Here is a 26,410-nt window from a genome sequence, read left to right as displayed (position 1 = left end):
AGGTTTCACTGAACACGTCTGCGAATTTTTCCACGATCGCTTGAGGTCCGACATTTATGCTATGAAGACCTGTTAGGCTGATTCCCAATGGCTGGAACCAATTTCGGCCCAGCAGAGTGTTCCCGTCGTTCTTCAGTACTAGTAGCGGCAGCTGCAATTCTCGGTCTTTGAACTTCACAGGCACAGACACTTTTCCCTGCACGTCCAGCCCTTCCTTTGTCCAGGTCACCAGTTGCGTATCGCACTTGTCCACCTTCATCCGCTTCGCCACTTGCAGCTTCCGAAATTCGTTTACACTGATAATCGACCTGGCAGCTCCAGAATCTACTTCCATCGGCACGATTTCATTTCCAATCTCGACAGTGATGACGTACTTTGGCGTCCCGTTTTTTACTTGGCTGATACTGAACAAATCGGCGTACTCGCTCTTCGCGGAATTTTTTCTGTCCTCGAGCTGAGCTTCCACCTCTGCTGGCTTTCGTCGGCATGCTTTTGCTAAATGCCCCTTTCCGCCGCAGTTGAAACACACCGAATCTTTGTATCTGCAACGCCATCCAGCATGCCCTCCCAAACAGCGGAAACAACTCCGCTGCCTCTCTGGTTGCCTCTTGTTGGCTTCCAGTTCTACTTTGGACGTCAACTCTTGCTGGAATTCGGGCTCCTGTGCATTGCTTCGTATTACTTTTTGCTGCTTCGCAGCTGCTTCTGCCGTGATTGCTAATTCATATGCCGTGTCGAACGTCAGGTTTTTTTCCGCCAACAATCGTTGTTGAACCACATTGTCAGAAATTCCAAAAACCAACCGGTCGCGCAACATTTCCTCTAATGGAAATTTTGTTCCGCCAAATCCGCAGTTCTCGGATAACTTGCGCAGAGCAGTGACAAAGTCGGCTACGCCCTCCCCCTCTTGCTGGTCTCGCTTAGAAAAGACGTACCTCGCGTATAGCTCGGACGGCTTCGGGTTGACGTGCTTCTTCACTGCATCAACGATGATTTGGTAGTCCACGTTTGGCGGTCGCGACGGCTTCACGAGAGTGGCTATGAGGGAGTACGTCTCTGGGCCACAGCAGCTGAGCAACACAGCTCGCTTGTCCTCCTCCGTTGTGAGCTTGTTCGCTGCACAATACAACTCAATGCGCTCGACATACTCTACCCACGACGAAGTTTCACTGAGGTCGAACTCTCGAATGCGACTACCGACGGCCATGCTGCCCGGAACCCCCAGCCCACGCACGGATTAGACCGTGCTTCGTCGCCACTGTAATGAACTGACGCGTGAGTCGCAACGACACGGAACAAAAAGGCGTTTATTACAAGAAGGGCACTGCTTATATAGCTAAGGCGGTGATAGGTATCAGCACATTTGGTGATAACAGAAAACAGGCACAACGCTGGCGCATGCTCTCTTGTTGCCCACTGACGTCACTTCGTGTGATTTCACAATATCACACACACACACACACACACACACACACACATATATATATATATATATATATATATATATATATATTGTAGCGAAGCGTTGGAAGTCTGTAATGGGTCGCCCTCCTGAGCGCTTTCTAGTGGGTCGTCCCCTTCGGCTCTTCTCAGACAGCACGCTCCTCGCACTCAGAGTCCGCGCTCTGTCTTGACTGTCGCCGTTGTGCTTCGTCGACTAGTGCCGTCAATAAACGCCTTTATATCTTGGTGGAGAGTGCTGCGCCGTCCAACCAGCTTCGGTCCCCGTTCGATGCCCCTGGGGCTTCGATCCCGTACCGTGCCCTCTACCATGCCTCAAGACGCCGCCCAGCAAACGCTTCCCCATGTACCGACACCATGCCCCGGTGCCCCCCGCATCCGCGACCCTCCTATATTCACCGGCGCGGATGGCACTGACGTGGAGGACTGGCTCGCGATATACGAGCGCGTGAGCGTACCCAACAAATGGGACGAGGCAGGAAAGCTGAGCAACCTGGGTTTCTACCTCGCGGGTATGGCCAGCCTGTGGTACAACAACCACGCAACCAATTTTCTCACGTGGTCTGATTTCAAGACCGCCATCATCAACGTGTTTGGCCGACCTGCCGTTCGTAAACTGCAAGCCGAACAGCGTTTACGTGAACGAGCTCAGCAGACCGGTGAGTCGTTCACCAACTACATCGAAGACGTCCTCGACCTGTGCAAGAAGGCCGACGTAACCATGTCTGAGTGTGACAAGATCCGCCACGTTATGAAAGGCATCGACGACGATGCCGTCACCATGCTGCTCGCCAAGAACCCTCGTACCGTGAGAGAGGTGATCACGCTCTGCCAAAGCTACGAGGAGCTGCGCCGGCAGCGGTTGCGGACCCGTCGACCTCCATCACGCGACGCCGACCTCGCTGGCTTGTCGGCCATTTCTGATCACTCGGGCTTGCTCGCCGAGATCAAGTCATTTGTGCGCGAGGAAATTGCCCGCCAGTTTTCTCTACTGGCCTTGCCTCAGTCGCAGCATGTTGAACAGCCGTCGACCACACTGCTGCCTCCCTTACGCCGAGCTATTCAACAGGAAATTGCGGAGGTCATGCCGGAATACCACCAGCCACCTCTGGCGCTTGCGCTACTCAGTTACGCGCAAGTTGTAGCCAGGCCACCCCCAACGATCCCTGTGTCTGCCTCACATCCTTAAGCCGACGTCGTCGCCAGACCACAGGCCTTCGAGGCGAGTGTGCCGGCTGCGTACGCCGACGTCATTCCTAGGCCACGACTGCAGCCCACCATGTAGTGCTATCAGCCGCCGCCCCGTCCACCGCGTCTTGGGCCATGGACGGGACCCACCCGGCGAACCGCTGGCGCACATCCGACAGCCGCCCCATCTGCTTTGCGTGCGGTTGCGCCGGTCACGTCGCCCGCTATTGCAATCGCGTGCAGTCGCCTCCAGTCGCCTCAACCACGCCAAGCCAGTCAAGCCGCCCGTATTACGATTCACCGCAGCCTATGTCACCGCCATCTCGCCCAGCGCCCTCTACCCACCGTTCACCGTCACCACGACGCCGCTCACTGTCCCCGATGCGGCCACGTCTTGTCCCACGCGACCAGGAAAACTAGTCGTCGCAGTCCACGAGGCAAGCGCTGCGACGCGATCGAACTGCGAAAGCCCTCAGCGAAGCCCATCGAACGTGATAGACATGTTTGTAGACGGTGTTCGTGCATCTGCTTAGCCGAATACTGCGCAAATTGACGACACCACTTTCCGGGCTCTCCCTGCGTACAGCCAGCGCCCAACGTATTCACCCTACAGCGGTGTGCACAGCCCGCGTCATGATTAAGCACGCTATGTACGCCGTCGAACTGATCATAATTCCTGCATGCTCTCACGACGTCTGCCTCGGATGGGATTTTCTCTCCCGCCACGAGGGCCGTCATTCATTGCGCACCAGCCGAAGTAGAGCTATCATCATTCTTTAATTTGACGCCGGAAGACAGTCCATCGGCTGCGAGCAAGGTACTCGTAAAAGACGACATCAAAGTGCCTGCAAACTCGTCTACGGCGGTGTCCGTCTACTGCGCCAGTCTATCCGACACCGTTGCACCCCTCTCGCCATATGACCGTATTTGCACGAGGAAAGGCTTGCTGGTGCCTTTCGCGACCGTTCAAGTCACTCAGGGCAGCACCTCTATTTTTGTAATCAACCCCTCCCCGTACAGTGTCACGTTGGTGCGAGGGGAATGTCTCGGCAGCGTGGAACCCCTCGAAGACGCACAAGTTATGGACGAACCCGATGACACGCACGGCCGCAGGTACAGTACGCTCAGTGCTGTTTCGACGTCTGGTTCATCACCCGCTGACGTGTTTGGTTCCACCATAGCTGACAACCTTACGCAGGTCCAGCGTTCCCAGCTTCTGGAGCTGTTGGAAGAATTTCGTGCTTCTTTCGATGTCGCTCAAACTTCTCTCGGCCGCACGTTGGCCGTTACGCACGGCATCGACACTGGCGCCCACCTGCCACTGCGGCAACGTCCATATCGCGTATCTCCCACACAACGCCGTGAAATTACCGAGCAAGTCGACGACATGCTTCGACGCGATGTTATTCGACCCTCCAACAGCCCCTGGACCTCTCCTGTCGTTCTTGTTGCGAAGAAGGACGGTTCTGTGCGGTTCTGTGTGGACTACAGTCGACTCAACAAGATCACTCGTAAGGATGTGTATCCACTGCCGCGAATAGACGATGCAATTGACAGCCTGCAAGGCGCCGATTTCTTTTCATCTCTCGATTTGCGCTCAGGGTACTGGCAAGTACCTATGGCTCATGACGCTCGACCGAAGACCGCCTTTGTCACACCCGACGGCCTGTACGAATTCAACGTCATGCCGTTTGGGCTGTGTAATGCGCCCGCCACCTTTGAGCGCATGATGGATACCGTTCTGCGCAACCTGAAATGGCACACGTGCTTGTGCTACCTCGACGACGTCGTCGTTTTTGCTCCGGACTTTTCCACCCATCTTCAACGCCTACGGCAAGTTTTGACGCGTTTGAGCGACGCCGGTCTGCAACTGAATCTAAAGAAGTGCCGATTTGCAGCACGGCAGCTGACAATCCTCGGCTACGTCGTGTCCAAGGACATAATTCTCCCCGATCCAGCCAAACTTCGCGCCGTGACCGAGTTCCCGAAACCTACATCCGTCAAAGAACTGCGCAGTTTCGTAGGACTGTGTTCCTACTTTCGGCGCTTCGTTCGAAATTTTGCGACTATCATATCGCCCCTGACGAAGCTCGTCGGAAATAATGGGCCCCTCCATTCATGGTCGTCCGAGTGCGACGACGCTTTCGAAAAACTCCGTCGTTTGTTGACGTCGCCTCCCATACTACGCCACTACGACCCTACGGCTCCTACGGAGGTACACACAGACGCTAGCGGTGTTGGCCTTGGCGCTGTCCTTGCGCAGCGGAAACCAGGGTTCCCTGAATATGTCGTGTCATATACAAGTCGTACGCTTACTAAAGCCGAGACCAATTACACCGTCACCGAAAAGGCCTGACCGAACGCTTTAACCGCACGCTCGGCGACATGCTCTCGATGCACGTCGCCGCCGATCACATCAATTGAGATGCCATTCTGCCTTTCGCATCTACGCCTATAGGCGATGCGCAAAGCGCCGACGACGCCATCTGCCGCCATGGCTCGGAAGCGCTCGCGGGGCCCGGCGAGCAGTGTTCCCGCGAGCGTCTATACGCGAGTGCACGGATAGATGTGTTTTTTATCGTGATTTAACGATTCTGGCGGGCCTCAGCGATGTCGAAAAATACCTGCTGCGTTGTCGGCTGCTCAAACACACACAAAAAATCGCCAGGAACGCACATCTACAGGTTTCCGGTGCTATTTCATGAGCGAAAGCGACGGCGGCGGTGGATTGCGGCTGTACGATGTAGAAGCTAAGCAATCGCGCTTTGTTTACGGCAGTGTTAGAACGATTACCGTGTTTTTATTTCTTCTTTTTTGTCGCAACGTTTTCAGCGAACGCTACTACGTTTACACTTGGTCGCCTCGCGTGCATTGTAGACACTACAATTCACATGAGGTTGTTATTACTGAGAAGACGCGATACCTTGGCTCACTTGAAAAACGAATGGCGCGAAGCCCAATGCGAGAGAATGTAGGGCAGGTGACGGCTCCTTTAAAAAAGCGCCGTGGAATCACACGTGTGCTGTACGAAATTGGCTGCATTCTACCTATTGATGGCACTGGAATGCGATCATCGGTGCAGAATGTTCGCTGTGCGCTTCTGCACCGATGATGACAAGCTTATCGATCATTTTTCCACAAGTCTATCGTGCTGGTTTCAAAGTTTTACAAACGCTGACCCTTCACGTGGCCGACCCTGTGAAATCTATACGCCGGTGAGACAGCGCTCCCTCAAAATCTACTAATCAGCACATGGCACGTAAACGAAGCTACTGTGTCGAGAAAAAACATTAGTTCACGCGTCAACGCATGCAGGCGTTAGTGATCGGGACGTTATAAAGAAAGCGGTGTACTTACGATGAGCTCCACTTCGTACGAGAAGCTTGTTGTCGATTGTCTGTGACAAACACTTGTCGCGTATAGGGACATTGTCGTCCCACACAACTGTGACATCGGACACATGTCCACTATTATAAAGTGCGGCTCCTTTGCGCACACTGTTGCCGCAAAAGTAATTATCTGGGACGCGCACAACCGGCGAATCGCACGCGCGCAAATGAGGCGTCTGCTACGCGACTCGCGAGCGGTTCCAACGGCCGCCGCTACGCGGCTTTCAGTGGCGCCCCTATAGGCGCTGCGCATCGCGGATAATACCACTCCTCAGAGCACTACTGGTTTCTCCCCCTTTTTCTTATTGTACGGCAGACACCCGTCGCACACAATCGACACAATCCTTCCATACAAGCCGGATCCGTCTGAGTGCGCGCCTATTTCTGCCACAGCCAGACTTGCTGAGGAGTGTCGGGAGCTTGCCAAGACGTTTACTACGCATGACCAAGAGCGGCAGAAGAGCATTCGCGGTGACACCACCACTTCTCAGCCCACGTTCCTCCCTGGAGCACTCGTACGGCTCTCGGTCCCTACCACTGCAACTGGCCTCTCTTCCAAACTGCTGCCCAAGTACGACGGCCCCTACTGTGTCGTCGAACGCACATCCCCGGTCAACTGCCTGATCGAACCCATTGAACCATCTTCCGACATGCGCAGTCGAGGGCGCGACATTGTGAACGTGGAGCGCTTGAAGCCCTACCATGACCCGCTCATAGTGACAAGCAGTTAGGTCGCCAGGCGGCTCCCTTTTTCGTACCCGGGGTAATTGTAGCGAAGCGTTGGAAGTCTGTAATGGGTCGCCCTCTCGAGCGCTTACTAGTGGGTCGTCCTCTTCCGCTCTTCTCGGACAGCACGCCTCTGTCTTCTTTACTGTCGCCGTTGTGCTTCGTCGACTAGTGCCGTCAATAAACGCCTTTATAATATATATATATATAAATATATATATATATATATATTGTGGCGAAGCAATTGGTACTGCTTAACGGTTGCGCTCTCCAGCGGCTCCTAGTGGGTCGTCCTCTTCTAAACGCCGCTCGCGCTCTTGGAGCCCGTGCTCTTGCCTTGACTGTCGCCATAGTGCATTGTCGCCGAGTGCCGTCCAATAAACAGCTTAACAAATTGGTGGAGAGTGCTGTGCTCCCATTCAATGCCCCTGGAGCTTCGTTCCCGTACTCTGCCATCTACCATGCCTCAAGACGCCGCTCAGCAAACGCCGCCTCCCACACCGACCACATGTCCCGGTGTCCCACGTATCCGCGATCCACCTATCTTCACTGGCGCCGATGGCACCGACGTGGAGGACTGGCTCGCAATTTACGAGCGCGTGAGCGTACCCAACAAATGGGACGAAGCAGGCAAGTTGAGCAACTTGGTCTTCTACCTCGCGGGAGTAGCAAGCTTGTGGTACAACAACCACGCGTCCGATTTTGCTACTTGGTCGGATTTCAAGACCGCCGTCATCAACGTATTTGGCCGCCCTGCAGTTCGTAAGCTGCAAGCAGAACAGCGCTTACGCGAACGAGCTCAGCAGGCCGGTGAATCTTTCACCAGTTATATCGAAGACGTCCTGGACTTGTGTAAGAAAGCCAACGGCACCATGTCCGAGTCTGACAAGATCCGGAACATTATGAAGGGCATTGACGACGATGCCTTCACCATGTTGCTCGCTAAAAACCCTTCCACCGTGGCCGAGGTCATAACACTGTGCCAGAGCTACGAGGAGCTCCGCCGGCAACGTTCGATGACCCGTCGCTCTCCATCACGCGACGAAGAGCTTGCTGGCTTGGCGGCCATACCTGACCAGGCCACGCTGCTGGCAGAAATGAAGGCATTCGTGCGCGAGGAAATCGCACGCCAGTTCTCTCTCCTGGCCTTCGCCCACCCGCCGCACGTTCAACAGTCGTCGACGACCCTTCTTCCTCCCATCCGCCGAGCGATTGAGCAGGAAATCGCGGAGGTGATGCCTGAGTATCACCAGCAACCTCCGGCTCCTGCGCCACAGAGTTACGCTCAGGTCGTCCCCAGGACGCACCAGGCAATCCCTGCGGCTGCACCGTTGAGTTACGCCGAAGCCGCCGCTAGACCTCCGTCCTTCGAAGCGGGCGTGCCGGCTACGTATGCTGCCGTCATTCCCAGGCCCCGACTGCAACCTACCTTGCAGTCATTTCAGCAGGCGCCTCGTCAATCGCATCCTGCGACGTGGGCGGGACCTGCCCCGGCGAACAGATGGCGCACACCCGACAATCGGCCCATCTGCTTTGCATGCGGTTATGCCGGTCACGTGGCCCGTTACTGCCATCGCGTGCAGCCGCCTCGAGTCGCGTCAACCACCACCAGCCAGTCCAGCCGTGCATTCTACGACCCGCCTATGTCGCCGACGTCAAGCCCAGCTCCATCCACTCGCCGCTCTCCGTCTCCACGCCGTCGCTCACTGTCACCAATGCGGCCACGTTCTGTAGCACGAGAGCAGGAAAACTAGTCGTCGCAGTCCACGAGGCAAGGGCTGCGACACTATCGAACTGTAAAAGCCCTCAGCGATGTCCATCGAATGTCATAGACGTGTTTGTGGACGGTGTTCGCGCATCTGCCCTTGTCGACACCGGAGCCGCCGTATCCGTTATGGACGCAAAACTTAGCCGCTTACTTCGAAAAGTGACGACGCCACTTTCTGGGATGTCCCTCCGTACTGCCAGCTCCCAGAGTATTAGGCCTACAGCAGTATGCACTTCTCGCGTCGTCATTCAGGACGTTCTGTACGACGTCGAGTTCATCATAATTGCTGCATGCTCCCACGACGTCATCCTGGGATGGGATTTTCTTTCCCGCCACGACGCCAAAATTCACTGCGCACCAGCCGCCCTCGAACTCTCACCGTTCTCACATTTGACGCCGGCAGACAGTCCATCGGCATTCACCAAGACCCTCGTCAAAGACGATACCAAAGTTCTTCCAAACTCGTCGACGGCTGTGCCAGTTTATTGCGCCGGTCTCTGTGACACAATTGCACTCCTTTCGCCATCTGACCGCGTTTACACTAGGAAAGGGTTGCTGGTACCTTTCGCGACCGTGCAAGTCACTCAGGGTAGCACCGCTATTTTTGTTACCAACCCATCCCCGCACATTGTTACGTTGGTGCGAGGGGAATGTCTCGGCAGAGTGGAGCCCCTCGAAGACGCACAAGTTTTGGACGCACCCGATGACTCGCACTGCACCAGTTCCCGTACCATCAGTGCCGTTTCCACGTCTGATTCCTCACCCGCGGATGTATTTGGTCCCTCCATTGCTGACAACCTTACGTCGGTTCAGCGTTCCCAGCTTCTGTGCCTGTTGGAAGAATTTCGTTCTTCTTTCGATGTAGGGCAAACTTCTCTCGGCCGCACGTCCGCTGTTACGCATCGCATCGACACTGGCGCGCAACCACCACTGCGGCAACGTCCATATCGCGTGTCTCCCACAGAACGTCGGGTAATTAATGAGCAAGTGGACGATATGCTTCGACGCGACGTTATTCGACCCTCGGACAGCCCGTGGGCGTCTCCTGTTGTTCTCGTTGCCAAGAAGGACGGTTCTGTGCGCTTCTGTGTGGACTACCGAAGGCTCAACAAGATCACTCGGAAGGATGTTTATCCACTGCCGCGAATCGACGACGCGATTGACAGCCTCCAAGGAGCAGAATACTTTTCGTCTCTCGATTTGCGCTCGGGGTACTGGCAAGTACCCATGGCTGATGACGCTCGACCGAAGACAGCCTTTGTCACGCCCGACGGCTTGTACGAGTTCAACGTCATGCCGTTTGGTCTGTGCAATGCGCCCGCGACCTTCGAGCGCATGATGGACACCGTTCTGCGCAACTTGAAATGGCACACGTGCTTGTGTTACCTGGACGACGTCGTCGTTTTCGCTCCGGACTTCTCCACGCATCTTCAACGTCTGCGGCATGTTTTGACGCGTTTGACCAACGCCGGCCTCCAACTGAACCTGAAGAAGTGCCGATTTGCAGCACGGCAGCTGACCATCCTAGGCTACGTCGTGTCCAAGGACGGAATCCTTCCCGATCCGGCCAAGCTTCGGGCCGTGGCCGAATTTCCCAAACCTACGTCCGTCAAAGAAACTGCGCAGTTTCGTAGGACTGTGCTCCTATTTTCGACGTTTCATACGCAACTTTGCCACCATCATATCGCCGCTGACGAAGCTCCTTGGAAGTAACGGGCCCCTACATTCGTGGTCGTCCGAATGCGACGACGCGTTCGCAAAGCTCCGTCGTTTGTTGACGTCTCCTCCCATACTACGCCACTACGACCCTACGGCCCCAACGGAGGTACACACGGACGCCAGCGGTGTAGGCCTCGGTGCTGTTCTTGCGCAACGCAAACCAGGGTTCCCCGAATACGTCGTCGCCTACGCAAGTCGTACGCTTACTAGAGCCGAGACCAATTACACTGTCACGGAAAAAGAGTGCCTGGCAATCATCTGGGCCCTTACAAAATTCCGACCTTATTTGTATGGTCGCCCATTTGATGTCGTCACCGATCACCACGCACTATGCTGGCTGTCGTCATTGAAGGATCCCTCGGGCCGTCTCGCCCGTTGGGCACTTCGCCTGCAAGACTATGACATCCGCGTGCTGTACCGCAACGGACGTCAGCATGCTGACGCCGACGCCCTCTCGCGCTCCCCCTTGCCTGACGACAATGCCTCCTGCTCAGTGTCTCACACTGCTGTTTCTTCTATCGATGTTCACACCATCGCTACCGAGCAGCGCAAGGATAAATGGATCGCTTCGCTAATAGACTCGCTCACTGATCCGTCGACAACACCAACCACTCGAGCGTTGCGTCGTCAAGCCCACCATTTCGCCATTCGTGACGACCTACTGCACCGACGCAATTACAACGCCGACGGCCGCCAGTGGCTACTTGTGATACCCCGAAGTCTGCGTGCTGAAATATGCGAGTCCTTCCACTCTGATCCGCAATGCGCGCACTCTGGGGTATCCAAAACTTACCACCGCATTCGACAACGATACTTCTGGCGAGGGATGTACCGCTACGTGCAGAAGTTCGTCCGCTCCTGCCTTGATTGCCAACGCCGAAAACCTTCAACGCACGTGTCACCAGTCGGTCTACAACCATTACCTTGCCCTAACCGTCCGTTTGGGCGCGTGGGCATCGATTTGTATGGACCACTTCCTCTGACGTCGGCTGGTAACCGTTGGGCTATCGTCGCCGTTGACCATCTAACGCGATACGCCGAAACCGCTGCCCTCCCAGCGGCTACAGCGCGTGATGTTGCCTCCTTCCTGCTACACCGATTCATGCTGCGTCACGGTCCACCCCAGGAGCTTCTCAGCGATCGAGGCCGTGTCTTCTTGTCGGAAGTCGTCGAAGCCATTCTCAAAGAGTGCCATGCTGTTCATCGCAAAACTACTGCTTACCACCCGCAGACGAATGGCCTAACCGAACGCTTCAACCGCACGCTCGGCGACATGCTCTCAATGTACGTCGCCGCCGATCACACAAATTGGGATGCCATTCTGCCCTTCGTCACCTACGCCTATAATACCGCCCCTCAGAGCACTACTGGTTTTTCACCCTTCTTCCTGTTGTACGGAAGGCACCCGTTGCACACCATCGACACGATACTACCCTACAAGCCGGATCCATCTGATTGTGCGCCTATTTCTGACACAGCCAGGCTTGCTGAAGAGTGTCGCGAGCTTGCAAAGGCCTTTACAACGCACGAACAAGAGCGGCAGAAGAGCCTTCGTGGTGGCACCGCCACTTCTGAGTCCACGTTCCTCCCCGGAGCGCTCGTATGGCTCTCGGTCCCTACCACTGCAACCGGCCTCTCTTCAAAACTACTGCCGAAATACGAAGGCCCCTACCGGGTCGTCGAGCGCACATCCCCGGTCAACTACCTGATCGAACCCATCGAACCAGCTTCGGACATGCGCCGTCGAGGGCGCGACATAGTCAACGTGGAGCGCCTCAAGGCCTACTATGACCCACTCATAGTAACGAGTTGTTAGGTCGCCGGACGGCTCCCTTTTCGTACCCGGGGTAATTGTGGCGAAGCAATTGGTACTGCTTAACGGTTGCGCTCTCCAGCGGCTCCTAGTGGGTCGTCCTCTTCTAAACGCCGCTCGCGCTCTTGGAGCCCGTGCTCTTGCCTTGACTGTCGCCATAGTGCATTGTCGCCGAGTGCCGTCCAATAAACAGCTTAACAATATATATATATATATATATATATATATATATATATAAATCATTGAGTTAACAGATGGTATATCAGATCACAAGATGGTAATATGTTCGATTCCCTTGCATGAACGCATCAGTCATTCAAATTCAGTTTTGTCCTTTCTCGATTTCAGCAACGCTGATGACACTAGTATAGTTGACCATTTGTCACACGAATTTAGTTTATTTGAGGAGCTTGCCGGTGATCCGGATGTTGGTATCGAAACGTTGTGGCAGAGATTTATAGAAGTTGTTTCGTATTGCATCTCTAACTACATACCTTCTAAAACAAAGAAAGAAGAACAATTCAATCCATGGATAAATTGTGACATTATTCATGCAAAACGTAAAGTAAAGCGCCTAAGAAAGTCTTCTAAACAAACATCGAATCCCACAACTGGTAAAAACCTTGCGGAAGCCATTAGTTGAATGAAGTCTCAAATTAAAGCAGCCAAGAATCACTACTTTTCTTACACTCTACCTAATTTTCTTAACGATGCACCTCAAAAATTTTGGAACTACCTCAATCCAAAAAATAAAAAAAGATAGTACAATGTCTCAGGAAGAAAGTAGAGACCGAGCTAATCAATTCAACAACTACTATCACTCATTTTGCACTACAGACAACGACATCCCACCACCTCTTGAAATTCATGGCGTAAACCCCATTGAACCTCTCCGCATAAACGAAGCAGGTATATTTCACCTTTTGCTAAAAACAAAGATCAAGAAACAACCAGGGCCTGATAATATACTGAATGAGTTTCTCACCCGTTACGCCGAATAGATAACTAAATATCTGTTTATTATATTTAACATGTCCTTAACAAAATATTCACTGCCCAATGACTGGAAAATGGCACAGGTCATACCAATTCACAAATCGGGTAGTGAAGCTGACGTCGCTAATTATCGCCCGATATCCTTAACGAGCACAACCTGTAAAATATTTGAACACTATATTCTTAAACCTATAACTACTTACCTTGAAAAGGAGAACATTTTGACACCATCTCAGCACGGATTTCGTAAAGGTCTTTCCACTGTTACGCAACTTACCGAATTAATACATGAATTCTCAACAGCCATTGACCATCAAAAGCAGATTTACCTTATCTCACTCGACTTTTCAAAATCATTTCACCGGGTTTCGCATCAAAAGCTTATAAAAAACTTGCAGGCGACAATAGGTAAAGGACCGATCACAAACTGGATTAGTGCATATCTAACCAATCGGACGCAGTTTGTGAAATTAAACCAGCAAACATCGGAACTAACGGAAGTTACCTCAGGTGTACCACAGGGCAGAGTCTTAGCTCCTATTCTATTTCTGATTTTTATTAAAGATTTGCCCCAATCCATCGGAACCAACATAAAGCTTTTCGCAGACGATTGTATTATATAGAAAAAAATTAACTCTCCTTCAGATCATATGGTCCTCAGCAATGCTCTACTATCTGTGTCAGCATGGTGCACGAAATGGCAGATGACAATAAACGCAAAAAAATCAGCCTTGTTAAGAATAACCCGTAAACAAATCATTTCATATTATGCCTACACTATTGGTGACACGCTACTAACTTCCCTCAAACAGCATAAGTATCTTGGATTCGTTATTTCTAGTGACCTTAGATGGGAGGCACATGTTAACTACGTTACATCTTCAGCCTTAAAAGGATTATTTTTCCTTAAAAGACGACTGCGATCCGCACCACCTCAAACAAATCTCTTAGCCTATAAAACCTTAATTCGACCTACAATAGAATACGCTAACTTAGTCTGGTTCCCTGCCACAAATAACTTAAATAAAAAGCTAGAAAGTGTACAAAGAAAGGCGGTTAGGTTTATGTACAAGAAATACAGTTTGCTCGATTCACCCACTGAATTAATCGCAAGAGCTGGGCTACTAACATTACGAAATCGCGCTAAACTCTCACGCCTAAAAATGCTCTTCCTACTTATTCATAAACAGCTAAACATCAACAGCACTAGGTTCATATCCATTTCGGAAACCAGACAGTCTCGCCACAAACACCCATTAACTTTACAGGAATACCATTTTAACAGCAACTGCTTCAGGTATTCTTTCTTCCCACAGTCAATCAGAGGATGGAATAGATAACCCGGCTGTATAACCAATAGTAATGACTTGAATACTTTTTTGACATTGCTTGATAACCATATTCGTGCCACCCATAGCTAAATTGATGTTGTTGTTTTTTCTCTCCTTTACTTGTAAAAATTCTTGAGTGCTTTTTGATTATGATAATTGTATCAGTGCCATACGCAGTGAATTCTCTTCATGTTTATTAGTGACATTTTTCGCATGTTATTGAAACGGTCCACTATGTACCAAATCTGAGTTCTAAATGTTTTCTACCACATTGGTTATGCTCCCATACAATCCATGTGATATCGTATAAGATTTGTAGTCATATATTTTCACTTTTTCAATGTAAGTGTATCTCTTGTATCTTCTGGTTGCCCTCCTGCAATAGCCCCGTTGGGACTGGCAGTATGTAATATATATATATATATATATATATATATATATATATATATATATATATTACACACCTGCACACACACATTTGAGAAACATAGCAGGTGGTGCATATCCGAACACTATGCATAGGTGATTTGTGTGGGCGGTCAAGCAGTGACTGTACACAGCAGGATGTGTTAGATTTCGAGGTTGCCTCAGCTCCCTATAGGGATGTCTTTGGTTTGATTGCACTCAGCTTTTGAACATATACATCATGTCTCTCTTTAAGATAGTTTGCACTCGAGTGGGGTCAGTAGTGTCATCCTTGATATGTGACATTTGTTCTCACGACAGATTCTTATGCAGAATTATGGGGTTGAAAAAGAAACCATATATGGATACAACAGTGATTCCACCAAATTATCTCCTCTTTTCAATGTTGTATTGAAAAGGATTGAAAGGGGAAGTCCTTTCTCCAATGTCAATTTAAAAAACTGCACAGAACATTGTGTGAGAACAATTGAGTAAACTGGCCGACATGACTTGCTTGCCCAATTCAACATGCAAAAAATATGTTGAAGCGCAACATTTTGTATAGAGCATCATAGCAAACGTATAGGCTGGCTGTGGACATAGAGTGCAAAGAAAACAAAAACTCCTCTAACGGTACCTGAAGGCCTAAATGTAACACATTTTAGAGGTTAACTTCGGTTTTATAAAATAAAGGCCTACTGCGTAACCTCTATAATATCAACATTTATAAGGGCTGCAATGTACCTTATATGTGCATCAGTTACAGTGTAGCCTTGTAATTTATTGGTTACAAAATAACGTATAAATGTAATTTTGTGCACCGGCAGTGAGGGTTACGTATAGCTTTCTACGTGCCGCGGTCTCAACGCGAAGAGACTGAGCGCACCTGCCCCTGAAGCATTCTCTCACACCAGCGTTTCGTTGAATTACGCGAGGCTGGATCTAAAAGAGTTGGCGACTAGCATTACTTGGCATAACATTACAATTCGCATTCATTGCTTCGCTTCTGCGGTGAAACTGATTTTTCCATGTCGTTGGAAGTGTGATGGTAGCCCCGCCACGGTAGTCCAGTGGTTATGGTACCCGACTGCTAACCAGAAGGTTGCGGGATCGAATCCCGGCCGCGGCGCCTGCATTTTTGATGGAGGCGTAAATATTTGAGGCCCGTGTACTTTGATTTAGGTGCACGTTAAAGAACCCCAGGTGGTTGAAATTTCCGGAGCTTTCCCCTACGATATAATCATATCGTGGTTTTGGGACGTTAAACCCCAGATATTAATTATTGAAGTGTGATAGTAACGCTATTTACAAACGCCATAGTAACGCCATAGTAACGCCATAGTAACGAACATAAACGTTGGCAGTTTTCATTCAGCATGCGGCAAACACGTGGCCGTCTTTCACCACGCCGCACACAGTGGTCTATTGAGTGTAACTATTGGGCTCTCTAGTGCACACTTTGCACACGCGGAGACGGTGTTGCACAAAACCCGCTCTCATATTGAAGCTATTAAAATACAGATAATTTTTAGCCTACAAGTGACACAAGTAAAGGACGGACACAGCACGTACTCCCAGGTTTGGAATGAGCGCCGCGTTGTGTCCGTCGTTATTCGTCCCTGTGTTTTAGTATATGCGCCAAATATCTTTTACCGTGTGTTACCAACTGGGTCGAATATCTACCCTTGTGCTGAAAAGAGCATCCTTACCTGAGGGTCGCACGTCGTGTAACTGACAACGGCTGAATTCTTGCTGCTGTCCAAGATGTCAACGGGTACATTGGACTGCAAATGTAAAGGATGTACAAAGGCGTGTTAGAAGTAACGATTTAGCCAGTTCCTCGGTGGTTCAATCTAGCACAAACTGGAAGTACACCGTTTATAAAGATAATACGCCGAAGACATCAAGTGTCATATACTGCAAACACGTATTGTAGAGATGATGAAGACAAGCAATATATATATATATATATATATATATATATATATATATATATATATATATATATATATATAGTAAGTGTAGATATGGTGCAATGGGTGAGTTCTTCTCGAGTAATGTGTCTTCGAACTAGAGGCACCTTCTTTCATTTATTTGTCGTTCCACTAAGTGCAGAAGTGCACCCATGCAAGAAAAGTGACAGAAAGTTCTACTTACTATATTTTTTATGGTTTTCGCGGGCCGTTTGAATTCATTTTCAAGCGTTTAATTTCTGCACTAAGTATCCTTTAGAATAATCAGCACCGTGGCCTCCGAGATTAGTTCCGACCGAGCGCCTTCCAACTCCGCGGCTAGAGCAAATCGCCGAGGCCACGGGTATAATCACCGTGGTCGGCCTCTACATTCTAGCGCGTTGCTCGGCCGGCGCGCGCCCTCTTCATCCTCTTATTATTCGTCTGCTCGCTCCCCGAGCAGGTGCGGCCGGCTGATTAGCTAATTGGCTGGGCGGTATACCTAGCTAAGTCACGACATGCTGTGGCGAAGCTGATTAAGCCAAATCATGCTAAGGCTCCCAGCTAATTAAGCCACATCTTACGGAGACCATGCTAATGAACCGTGTAATGCTAAGAACAAACTAATTAAGACCATGCTAATTAACATGACGCTAATTAGGAGCGTGTTATTAAAACCAAGATAACCAAGACCTTACTCACCGAGATCGTGCTAATTATTATAGTGCTAATTAGGAATATGCTAATTACCTCTCTACTAATCAGCACCTTGCGAATTAAACCTGAGTTATTAATGTCGTGGTAATTATAACTTGAACAATCAAGACAGGACTATTCAGTATCATATTAGTTAAGACCGATGTAATTAGGGCCTTGCTAATTCAAACCAAGCTAATTAAGAACTTCCTCGCCAAGGATGCGGTAATTATGACCACTCTAATTAGCATTGTGTTAAATACATTCGTGCTAAAGGACCTTGTTAATTAAATTTGATTAAGAAATACTGTGTTAATTAAACCATTACGATTGAAGACATAGCTATTCACTGCCCTGTTAATTAAGGCCTAGCTAATCAATAACACGAATATTGAGACCTAACTCGCACGTCATTACTGTGAAGCAGGCCAAGCATAGTGAGACGAGCCACGTAATAAGCTCGAAGAAGCTAGGTGACCACAAGCTTCTCCGATGGCCCCAGCTTTGCACAAGTAGTGCAAGCTGAAAAAACACAAAGGGCAAAAATCCAAGAACCATAACACCACTATCAGCCCACAAATTAATAAAAAAATAAAATATAATCACGAGATATCAGGGAATTTATATACAAAATGGCTCCTTGTGTATGACCTGCATCATACAATGTACATCAGATGTTAGACAACAAAGTTATAAAGACACTATTATTGCTATATGTTTCCATCATAATAGCCTATTCGGTACAGTATGGATGCACACACTGAAAAGAAAAATGAAATCGTACAGAAACAATACATTTTACAACGTCAAAAAGTTAGCCTATATTTACAAAAACGGATCGCAGTTCTTTTAACGAGAAGCTGTTTACGTGACTGTATTTATTGAGAATCGTTGGTAGATTGTAATGCAATGTTTGCGATTTGTAATTATTACGAAATCTCGGAACAAACCAAACATCACTGCTTCTTGTTTTTAACAAAACAATTTTTGCAGTTAGACATGCGGTATTTTTAATGGATTGTTGAAACGAAATGGAAGAGAAATAGCAGGATCGCAGAATGCGAAAGGTATACATATATTGAACTTCAATATTACCGTACTCCCGACACACGAGTTGTGTTAATGACAAATAATCTAAATTAGCTACATGTCTAATAACTTTTTTCTGCAGGATCTGAAGTTTCATTATTTTAGTTTTTGTCGTGGTTGCCCACACCAAACTGCAGTAGTTTATGTGCGAAAGAAAAGGAGCATGGTATATTTGCAATTTCACCTCAGCGGGTAAGGTACAACGAGCTAGCACACCGACTACGCTAGACGCTTTTTGCAGATATCAACGGCGTGTTGATTCCAGCTGAGGTTTGATGAAAACAAGACATCAAAAATTTATGTTCATCTACAAAAATAATGTCTTCACCTACGTAAGCTAACGCTTGTGTAGGTGAAAAGATTTTGTTTTTTGCACGGAATACGATGGCTTTTGTTTTCAGTGCCTTTGCCTTGTTTACAGAGAGCTCAACAAAGCCGGTCCCGAAGTGTCGACGCGTAAGCAGAATAGTCTACCTGCGTCTCCTCGTCCGCGAGCTGCCATTGAATGGCACTGGTCACCGGATTTGGCAAATCCCTTCCGAAATTTAGGAAGGTGGGCGAGCAACCAGTCGAGCGACTATCGGATGTTCGAATTGCGAACGCGAGCTCACTCAAATGGACTGTGAACGGCCGTGGGTTCGTCGTGACAGAATTGCAGCAGTGTGCGTCTCAAACGTTTCGGCATAACCACCTTAAACGCATGAATGGACTCGTCATCGGTGGCTGTTTACTTCAACAGGAGGCCGTCACGGTCCAGTAATTGCGATTCCGCGGGGGACTCAGGGATGCACGCTGGTTCTAGCCCCCTATCCGCGTCCACTGCGGGACAAGCAGCGTAACGGAGTTCCATCTCCCTGAGACCGTCACAAAATTTGCGACAAAACAGATCGCATTGCTGAGCCTTCAGTAGCTCGTCTCCTGAAAGCGATTTCTATGCTCCAAAAGGGGAATCTGGTATCGCGCCCACTCAGGACTGCAGCAACTGGCGCTCGCGTCGGAGTCACGGATTCGCTCTCGGCATCATCCCATTTGGAACTCCTTTTCTTGCCACGTTACTCCTCACCATCAATTCCCTTTCCAGCGGCCTTCTATACACGGCTCTGCTATGCCTCACAGTGTTGACCTTCCTTTTGCCACCTGTTCTCATTTCTCGCTGTTCGTTACTATGCCTTCGCCTTTCCGTCCTCTGCCTTTCCGCTTACCATTCATGGCTACGCTACGTGCTACCCTTCCTCGTTTGCGTCCTCCTCACCCCCGCTTCCCACGCCTTGCTACACTGTACTACGCGTGGCTATGCTACGCTTCCACTTCGCCTTGCACAGCTGCGCCGAGTTTTGAGCGGTCGCAGAGCACGGCCCAAAGTCAAGCTTAAACGGCTCCGCTGTTAAAAACGATCGGGCTCACTCATACGGAATGACCCATCTTTTGTAGCGTTAGCTACACTTTCCTAGCCGGAGCCGATTTCGCGTGGATCCTCATGAGCCGTGCTGCGCATGCGCGAGGATCAGTGATGTCACACAGATGGCTCACCGGAGCCGGTATCTCACGCGCTCTGCGCCACCGCCGCGCGCGGCTCGCCGCTGCTGGTCTGCGCGTTCGCGAGGAGTGGCGTCGTAGCCGCCGCAGACACACTGGCGCCGGCGCGCGCGCGGACTCCGCCACCGCCGCGCGCGGCTCACCGCTGCTGGTCTGCGCGTTCGGGAGGAGTGGCGTTGTAGCCATGGTGGACACACTGGCGCCGGCGCGCGCGCAGTCTACCTGTCCTGAGTCTTGAGCTTTGCCTTCGCTGTGCAGTCACCGTCTGACACTGCGCTGGAGCCGCTTGATAGCGCCTCTGACTGGCATTTGCAGGTGGGTAACGCCATAAAGAAGGAGAGCCCAAATGCTGCTCAACGGCGCAGAAGAGCCGAGAAGCTTACCTCACGAATCCCAAAGCAGTTGCCTGGCAATTAGTGGTTCAATTAGCGGTGTACGAAGAATGAACAGAAGAAGGCTAATAATCCTAGACAATATGGAAAGATAAGAATAATCAGCTGAACCTTTGCTAACGCTACGTATATCCTGGCATAGCCGAGCTAAGCCACTGCAAATTTTAGGGGTGAAGCTCCTTAAGGCGGCACCCGTTCGTCCCTCGTAGTCGTAGTAGTCGTAGTGCGTAACCAGTCGTAACGCTAGTACCAGATCTTGACCTCCAAGGTGGTGCCGGTGGGAGATTTTTCCTGTGCGTTGTTGAACAATAAAAAATTCGCAGCGTGCGCGTTAACTAAAAGCCGAATTCTTCTGTCTCTCATTCCCCATTAGCAGCCATTGGCATGTTCCAGTAGGAAACATTAGTAGAAGTAGAAGTGTACGTGTTAGCTAAAAGCCGACTTTTTCTGTCTCTCATTCCCATTAGCAGCCATTGTTTACCTCCAAGGTAGTGCCTAGTGAGATTTCTCCTGTGCGTGATTAAACAATAAAAATTTTGTTCAAAACGCCGTTGATTGATGAAATAAACCAACGAAAGACGCCAGATGTTTTCTAAAAGCAAAACGAAAGAACGCCAGATGTTTCTAAAGCAAAACGAAAAGACGCCAGCTGCTTAACGAAAGACGCCAGAAGTTTTCTAAAGCAATGGTTTTCTAAACAATGAAAATTCACAGCGTACATGTAAAATTAAAGTGAGCTGCAAGTCGTCATAACTCTCATCGAACCTTTAGTAAAAACGCGCTCGATCTCACGTCGGTGATGATGTACTGGGCAGAATTCACGGAAGATTCACGGTTTACCGATGAACCTCCGCAGCTTCGCCCACTCATCATCATTCACTCCGTGGATATGCTGTGATTTTTTTTTTGGTCACCCTAACACAATAGCTACAGACAGGCCGACGATGGTCACATAGGACTATTAAAAATGTGGGAAGCGCCTGTAGTTTGTTCAGGCAGCCGCATTTATTGGGTGGCTTAATACAGTGTGCTGCAGCAGACGTTCTATCCGTTAGGGCCCTATGTGCGCAATGCCTGCTGGCTACAGTAGACATTAGAGTGCATATTGGCCAAGCAAGACTTTTGCTGTAAATTGGGCACCTGCAAGACGACGGTGTCAATGGCCGTCTGGAGCTGAATGGCCAGCACGTAAGAGGCATCCTGGTGGTGCAGCACGAACGAGTCGTCCAGCGCGAAGAAGGGCACCGCGGAGACAGAACCCTTGTCCGAGTACGTGCGCAGCTGGTACGTCTCGCGTTCGCGGGCAACCTTCTGCTCCAGCTGCTCCACTTCCGCCCTGGGGTATTTTCTGCACTCTAAGCCTTGCTCCAAAACGCAAATTTCAGTCGGCTTGCTTAAAGGGGCCCTGCGACACAATTTGAGCATGTCTTTTTCATCTGTTCTTCTGGCACTGTGGAATGCACCGATATTGTTGCGCAAGTGGCAACGCCGAAATCGAAGCGGTTATAATTTTAATTCACGGGATAAACTACCTTGATTTCGCACTATGGCGACACACATCGGCTATTTCTATTACAGGAAGTGGCGTGATGTCATGTGACAGTGACGACAAAGACCGTTCGTTTTTGATTGGCTTGACGCGACACGTGACGTGCAACATTCATATGGTGGTAGCTAGGCCATACTGCGGAGGTCTAAGAGGAGCAAAACCCCTTTTTATGCTTTGTCAGAAACAAATGATTCCTGTTTCTAACTGATATATTTTCAAAACAACGAACACGACGCTAGGTGCGTTGTGGAATGGTAATCAAACGATACTCTTCCGCGTTTTGTCTTTTGCGGCATCGAGCGACACCGGCCACACCGCCACCTGCGAAACACGCAACGCTCAATTCGGCGCGATGCTGTCAACGAAAAAAAAAAAATTTAAACGCTTACCGGCCGACGCCTTCCGCGTCATCGGGCGTTAGCGTTTCGTCTGGGCCCATGGAGCCATCCTCGCGTTGCGCGGGGCTCAGCGACGCACTTTCAATTTGCAATGGCGTGCACGACATGCAATCAATCACTGCGTCGCAAGAGCTCGCGCTCGAGGTCTGTAATACCCCTGCCACACTGGATGTTTTAATGTCATTCGAACAGAATGACATTCGCACCTAATGAGATTATGCGGCTGCTACACAGCGATATTTAATGTCATTAGAACCGAATGACTTAGGCGATCGAATGAGTTCGAGAAACACATTCGCCATCGCACTAGCACCGAATGTATACTCTCAACCCCATAGACTACTTGAAATGTGGCACTCAGCGTTCTCAATTTGAGAAGAAATAATGCAAACACGCTATTAATTTTGAGTTTTTTTAAGGCATCTGTGATCTTAACGAGAGCAGTTGTGTTATGGTTGTGTGGAAGGCTGTCGCAAAAAACTTTGTACTCTCAACCTCAGTGGTACAGAGACCACTCGCAGGACGGCGCGGTCGGCCATAATGTAAACAAACACACGCCGACGCGCACGTGCGCTTGCAGCGATGGCATCAGCTCCGCGTGCGCACTGTACCCAGACGGAGACGCTTGCTCTGACAGCAACTAAACGCTTTAGTTGCTGCAGCTTAGCGTCGTTGTTCAGTGGCACCGCCATGTCCGCCATGTTGCTTGTGTTCATTCTGTCAGCTGCGGCTAAAAGCTAAGGCTCGTGTTGGCTTGTAGTGGCCAGAAATATTCCAATACAAAATTTCTATGCGTTTTTGTTTTAGCAAAGCGACTCCCTACATGTCTTTTAAAGTAAATAACTTACGTTTTCTACCACGCTACATTTACCTTTTCTGGCTTTTTTTTCTAAATTATCGACATTGGTATCACGAACGAATGACATTACTTTTTCCTGTGTAGCACCACCTCATATCGAATGACATTCGTTGCGCCGAATGACCTTCGAACCAAATGACATTAACACCTCCAGTGTGGCAGGGGTATTAGGTCTTCCAGACTCATTTTGTGCACTACACGACAAACCATGGGAGCGTCTGCTAGCTGACGGACGTGGTTTGTCGTAAGCATGGTAACAACGCAGTCAAAAAGAGGTGTAGCAATGTACTGTGTGAAGGCCACCATGAGGTGACATTTCCGGTATGTCTTTATAAGACGCGCGCGGTGATTGGAGCCGGTCTTTGACGTCAGCGGGAGAGTGAAATCCGAAAAAAACGTTTCTCGTCGTCGTCTGCTTGAGTTTTGAACTTTGAGGACAAATAACTTCACTTTTCGTGCACCAATTTGCATAATTCTTTTTGCGTTCGTCTCGGCATTCATAACTACACGCATTTGCGGTGCTAAATAAGGCAGTCGCAAAAGTGTCGCAGGGCCCCTTTAAGGGAAGGGAATTCAGAGGACTCGTTTCTTTGTTTGACATCGCCTTAATGAAACCCAGCTGACAATGAAGCCATGGAAGGGACGTTAATTGTACTGTTTAAAGTGCGTTGTAGTAATTGTGATACAGACGTGAAGAAAGTAAAGTGGACGTGAAATGAGCGGACAGTTGTCCACTCGTTAAAGGTTCACGTGCTACGTGACGCCATCTGGCAGAAACAAAGTGTTCCACACTGGCCGTCATGGCTAAAAGCGACGCTGACTAACACCCCCAGAGTTCGCATTCACATAAGTGGACGAGGGGACGACCGCTGCTGTAGCTACGTTGGTAAGAGCATTGCGCGTGTAATCCGAAGGTAGCAGATTGGGTCCCTGCTGGGGGTCTTTTCGTCGTCTTTACTTTATTCACATCTATATCACATTTATTGCGATACGCTTATAGCAGTACAAAATTACGTCCCTTTCTTGGCTTCGTTATCAGCTGGTATTCTCTAATCGGCTTGTTTAGAATTTCAGGTATGATACAAGAAAGGCACCTACTTTAGCTTGAAGATCTTTTGCGCCGACTCCGGCGATATGAGCAGGTAGTTGGGGTCCAGTCTCTTCTCCGAGTGCTCGGCGGACAGCCCGAAGATCCATCCTGATCGAAACGTAAACAGGCAATCACAGGCGCTTCGTGACTCGACTAGCCGCTTCTCACCACTGTAAGTAGTGACCAGGACTTCTTCATAGTGAGCGTTCCCGATGGCACCGCCTTGCACGGATGTGACACTTTCGCCACAGTTCTGTCAATGGAGAACGTGAGCATCAGCCAGCAGTGTTTTACACGCGTAGCAGCGGAACGCTTGTTACGGCTAATTTACTCTTTATGACGCCACCATGGAAGCGCATCGACAACGGGGAAACCGACGACGCGTCTTTCACCCAAACTCTGCTCAATTTTAGAGCGCAGCTCTTAGGTGCCTGTTGCCAACGCTTTGCTGCGTTGAGTGGAGTCGCCTTTCTCGGCGTAAACGATAGTGTACGAGGACAAAAGAGAGTGAAAGACAAACTGCCCCAATGAGTTTTCTACCACAAGAGCCAGCGAGCCGCTGCGTCTACAATGCCTCGTGCCTTCTCACGCTTCCTGTTACAGCGCAACGCATGCCTCTCGCGCATGGGCACGAGAAAGTGGCTTCACCTGCGAGGCTTTGCAGAAGAAGACCTGCGTTTTAGGGGCGAAGCTCCTTATGGCGGCACCCGTTCGTCCCCGTCGTAGTAGCACGGCCGCTACATAAAAAAAAACAGGTGCGGCCTGCTGCGTCGCGTCGCCGTCAATGGGCGAGCGCGGGTCGGCTCAGCGGCAGCTGTTTTGGGTGAGGGCGCCACTAGCACGGCCCACAAGGCAGACGCCGGTTCGTGTTACTATGTGGTCGCCTCAAGATTTATGCGTGTCCATGTGCACTTTCGTGTGCTTTCTCGTGCCTTGTGTGTGACCGCGCGTGTGAGCAGCTTGCCTCGTGTTTCCTGCGCCTGAGTACGGTTTTTTGGTGTGCGCGTGTGTGGCAGACGGTTTTTTCTAGCGGTGTGATGACGCGAAGCTGTTGTGTGCCGCTGTGTAACTCTTCTAGTGCGTGAAAAGACGCTACTGTGAAGTACCGCGTATTCTCATGCGATCTACAGTGTCGGGAAGCGTAATATTCGTAACAGAGCACTTCTTTCAGTCAGAAACGAGCGCTAAAACAGGCGCGCGCCGTCGCATACTGACGACAGCGTCAAGCCACTGCGCCGACTGTTACCCCCAACGGGTGCGCGCAAAGAAAAAAAAAAAGACGAGCATCAAAAGGCGCCCAGGGCGAGCCCCTACCCTCTCCACCGAAGACGCTGTCGCGGTTGCGACAGCCTAACAAAAGCGCAGAAGGGGAGAATTCGAGAAATCAAAGTGGAACCGACCGATTCCGCAGACGAACAGCCGAGACGAATTCCGTTCCCCTAGCTGTCGCTGCGCTACGTGTTACGAGCCGAACAGTCACTTGGAATGTTCGCGAAACCGGGAAGGATCCAAACGAGAGACGACGGAGGGTAGGATGGTATGGTGAAGTCGGCGAAGAAGTTATGTTGTTCATGTGAGTCGTGTAGTGCGGTCACTCGATCTTGGATGATGTAGTGATGACACCGTGGGAGCACTGTTTAGAAGAGTGTCGCCGAATGACGGTGACAAGAGCTGGAGTTCGTTTGGGTGTTTCCTGGAAGAGAAATATTCGAGAAACTTTCGAAGAATTGTGGGCTGCACACGTTTGGTGAATATTCAAGGCCTTTAAGTGTTCTTGGATAGTTTCTAATGGATGAGAGTGCATTTGTAGCACGGTAAGTTTGTTCCCGTTGTTTTAAACACCATCTAAGTGATGTTGTGAGTTGTAATTGATACCTGCCGAGTGTGGATGTTTGCGTGATGTTTGTACTCCCTTAACTGAGCATATATTTTGTTTGTGTTGTCAACTCTTGGCTCTAACTCTTGCTGTGGACCACAACCGGCATTTGTTGGCGCACTAACAGGACCTACATTTAAATTTTGTGTGCTTTCGCGCTGCGTTTCGGTGGGCCGA

At 50.0% G+C, this 26,410-nt stretch overlaps 1 protein-coding gene across 1 annotated transcript in view; it reads right to left on the bottom strand.

The window, feature by feature from the left end:
* LOC119381037 (Bardet-Biedl syndrome 7 protein homolog) overlaps window positions 1-26,410 on the bottom strand; it is a 793,778-nt gene that overhangs the window by 273,414 nt on the left and 493,954 nt on the right. The window contains exons 10-13 of the mRNA XM_049412187.1: window positions 24,526-24,610; window positions 24,366-24,465; window positions 21,602-21,797; window positions 16,506-16,580 (exon numbers count right to left, since the gene is read on the bottom strand). Coding sequence (XP_049268144.1) covers window positions 16,506-16,580; window positions 21,602-21,797; window positions 24,366-24,465; window positions 24,526-24,610 — 456 coding nt within the window. The remainder of the gene's footprint in view (window positions 1-16,505; window positions 16,581-21,601; window positions 21,798-24,365; window positions 24,466-24,525; window positions 24,611-26,410) is intronic.

Source organism: Rhipicephalus sanguineus, chromosome 2 (assembly GCF_013339695.2).
Source record: "Rhipicephalus sanguineus isolate Rsan-2018 chromosome 2, BIME_Rsan_1.4, whole genome shotgun sequence".
In the NCBI taxonomy this organism is placed as follows: domain Eukaryota; kingdom Metazoa; phylum Arthropoda; class Arachnida; order Ixodida; family Ixodidae; genus Rhipicephalus; species Rhipicephalus sanguineus.
The sequence above is the reverse complement of the archived record's forward strand: the minus strand, read 5'-3'. Positions and strand labels throughout refer to the sequence as shown.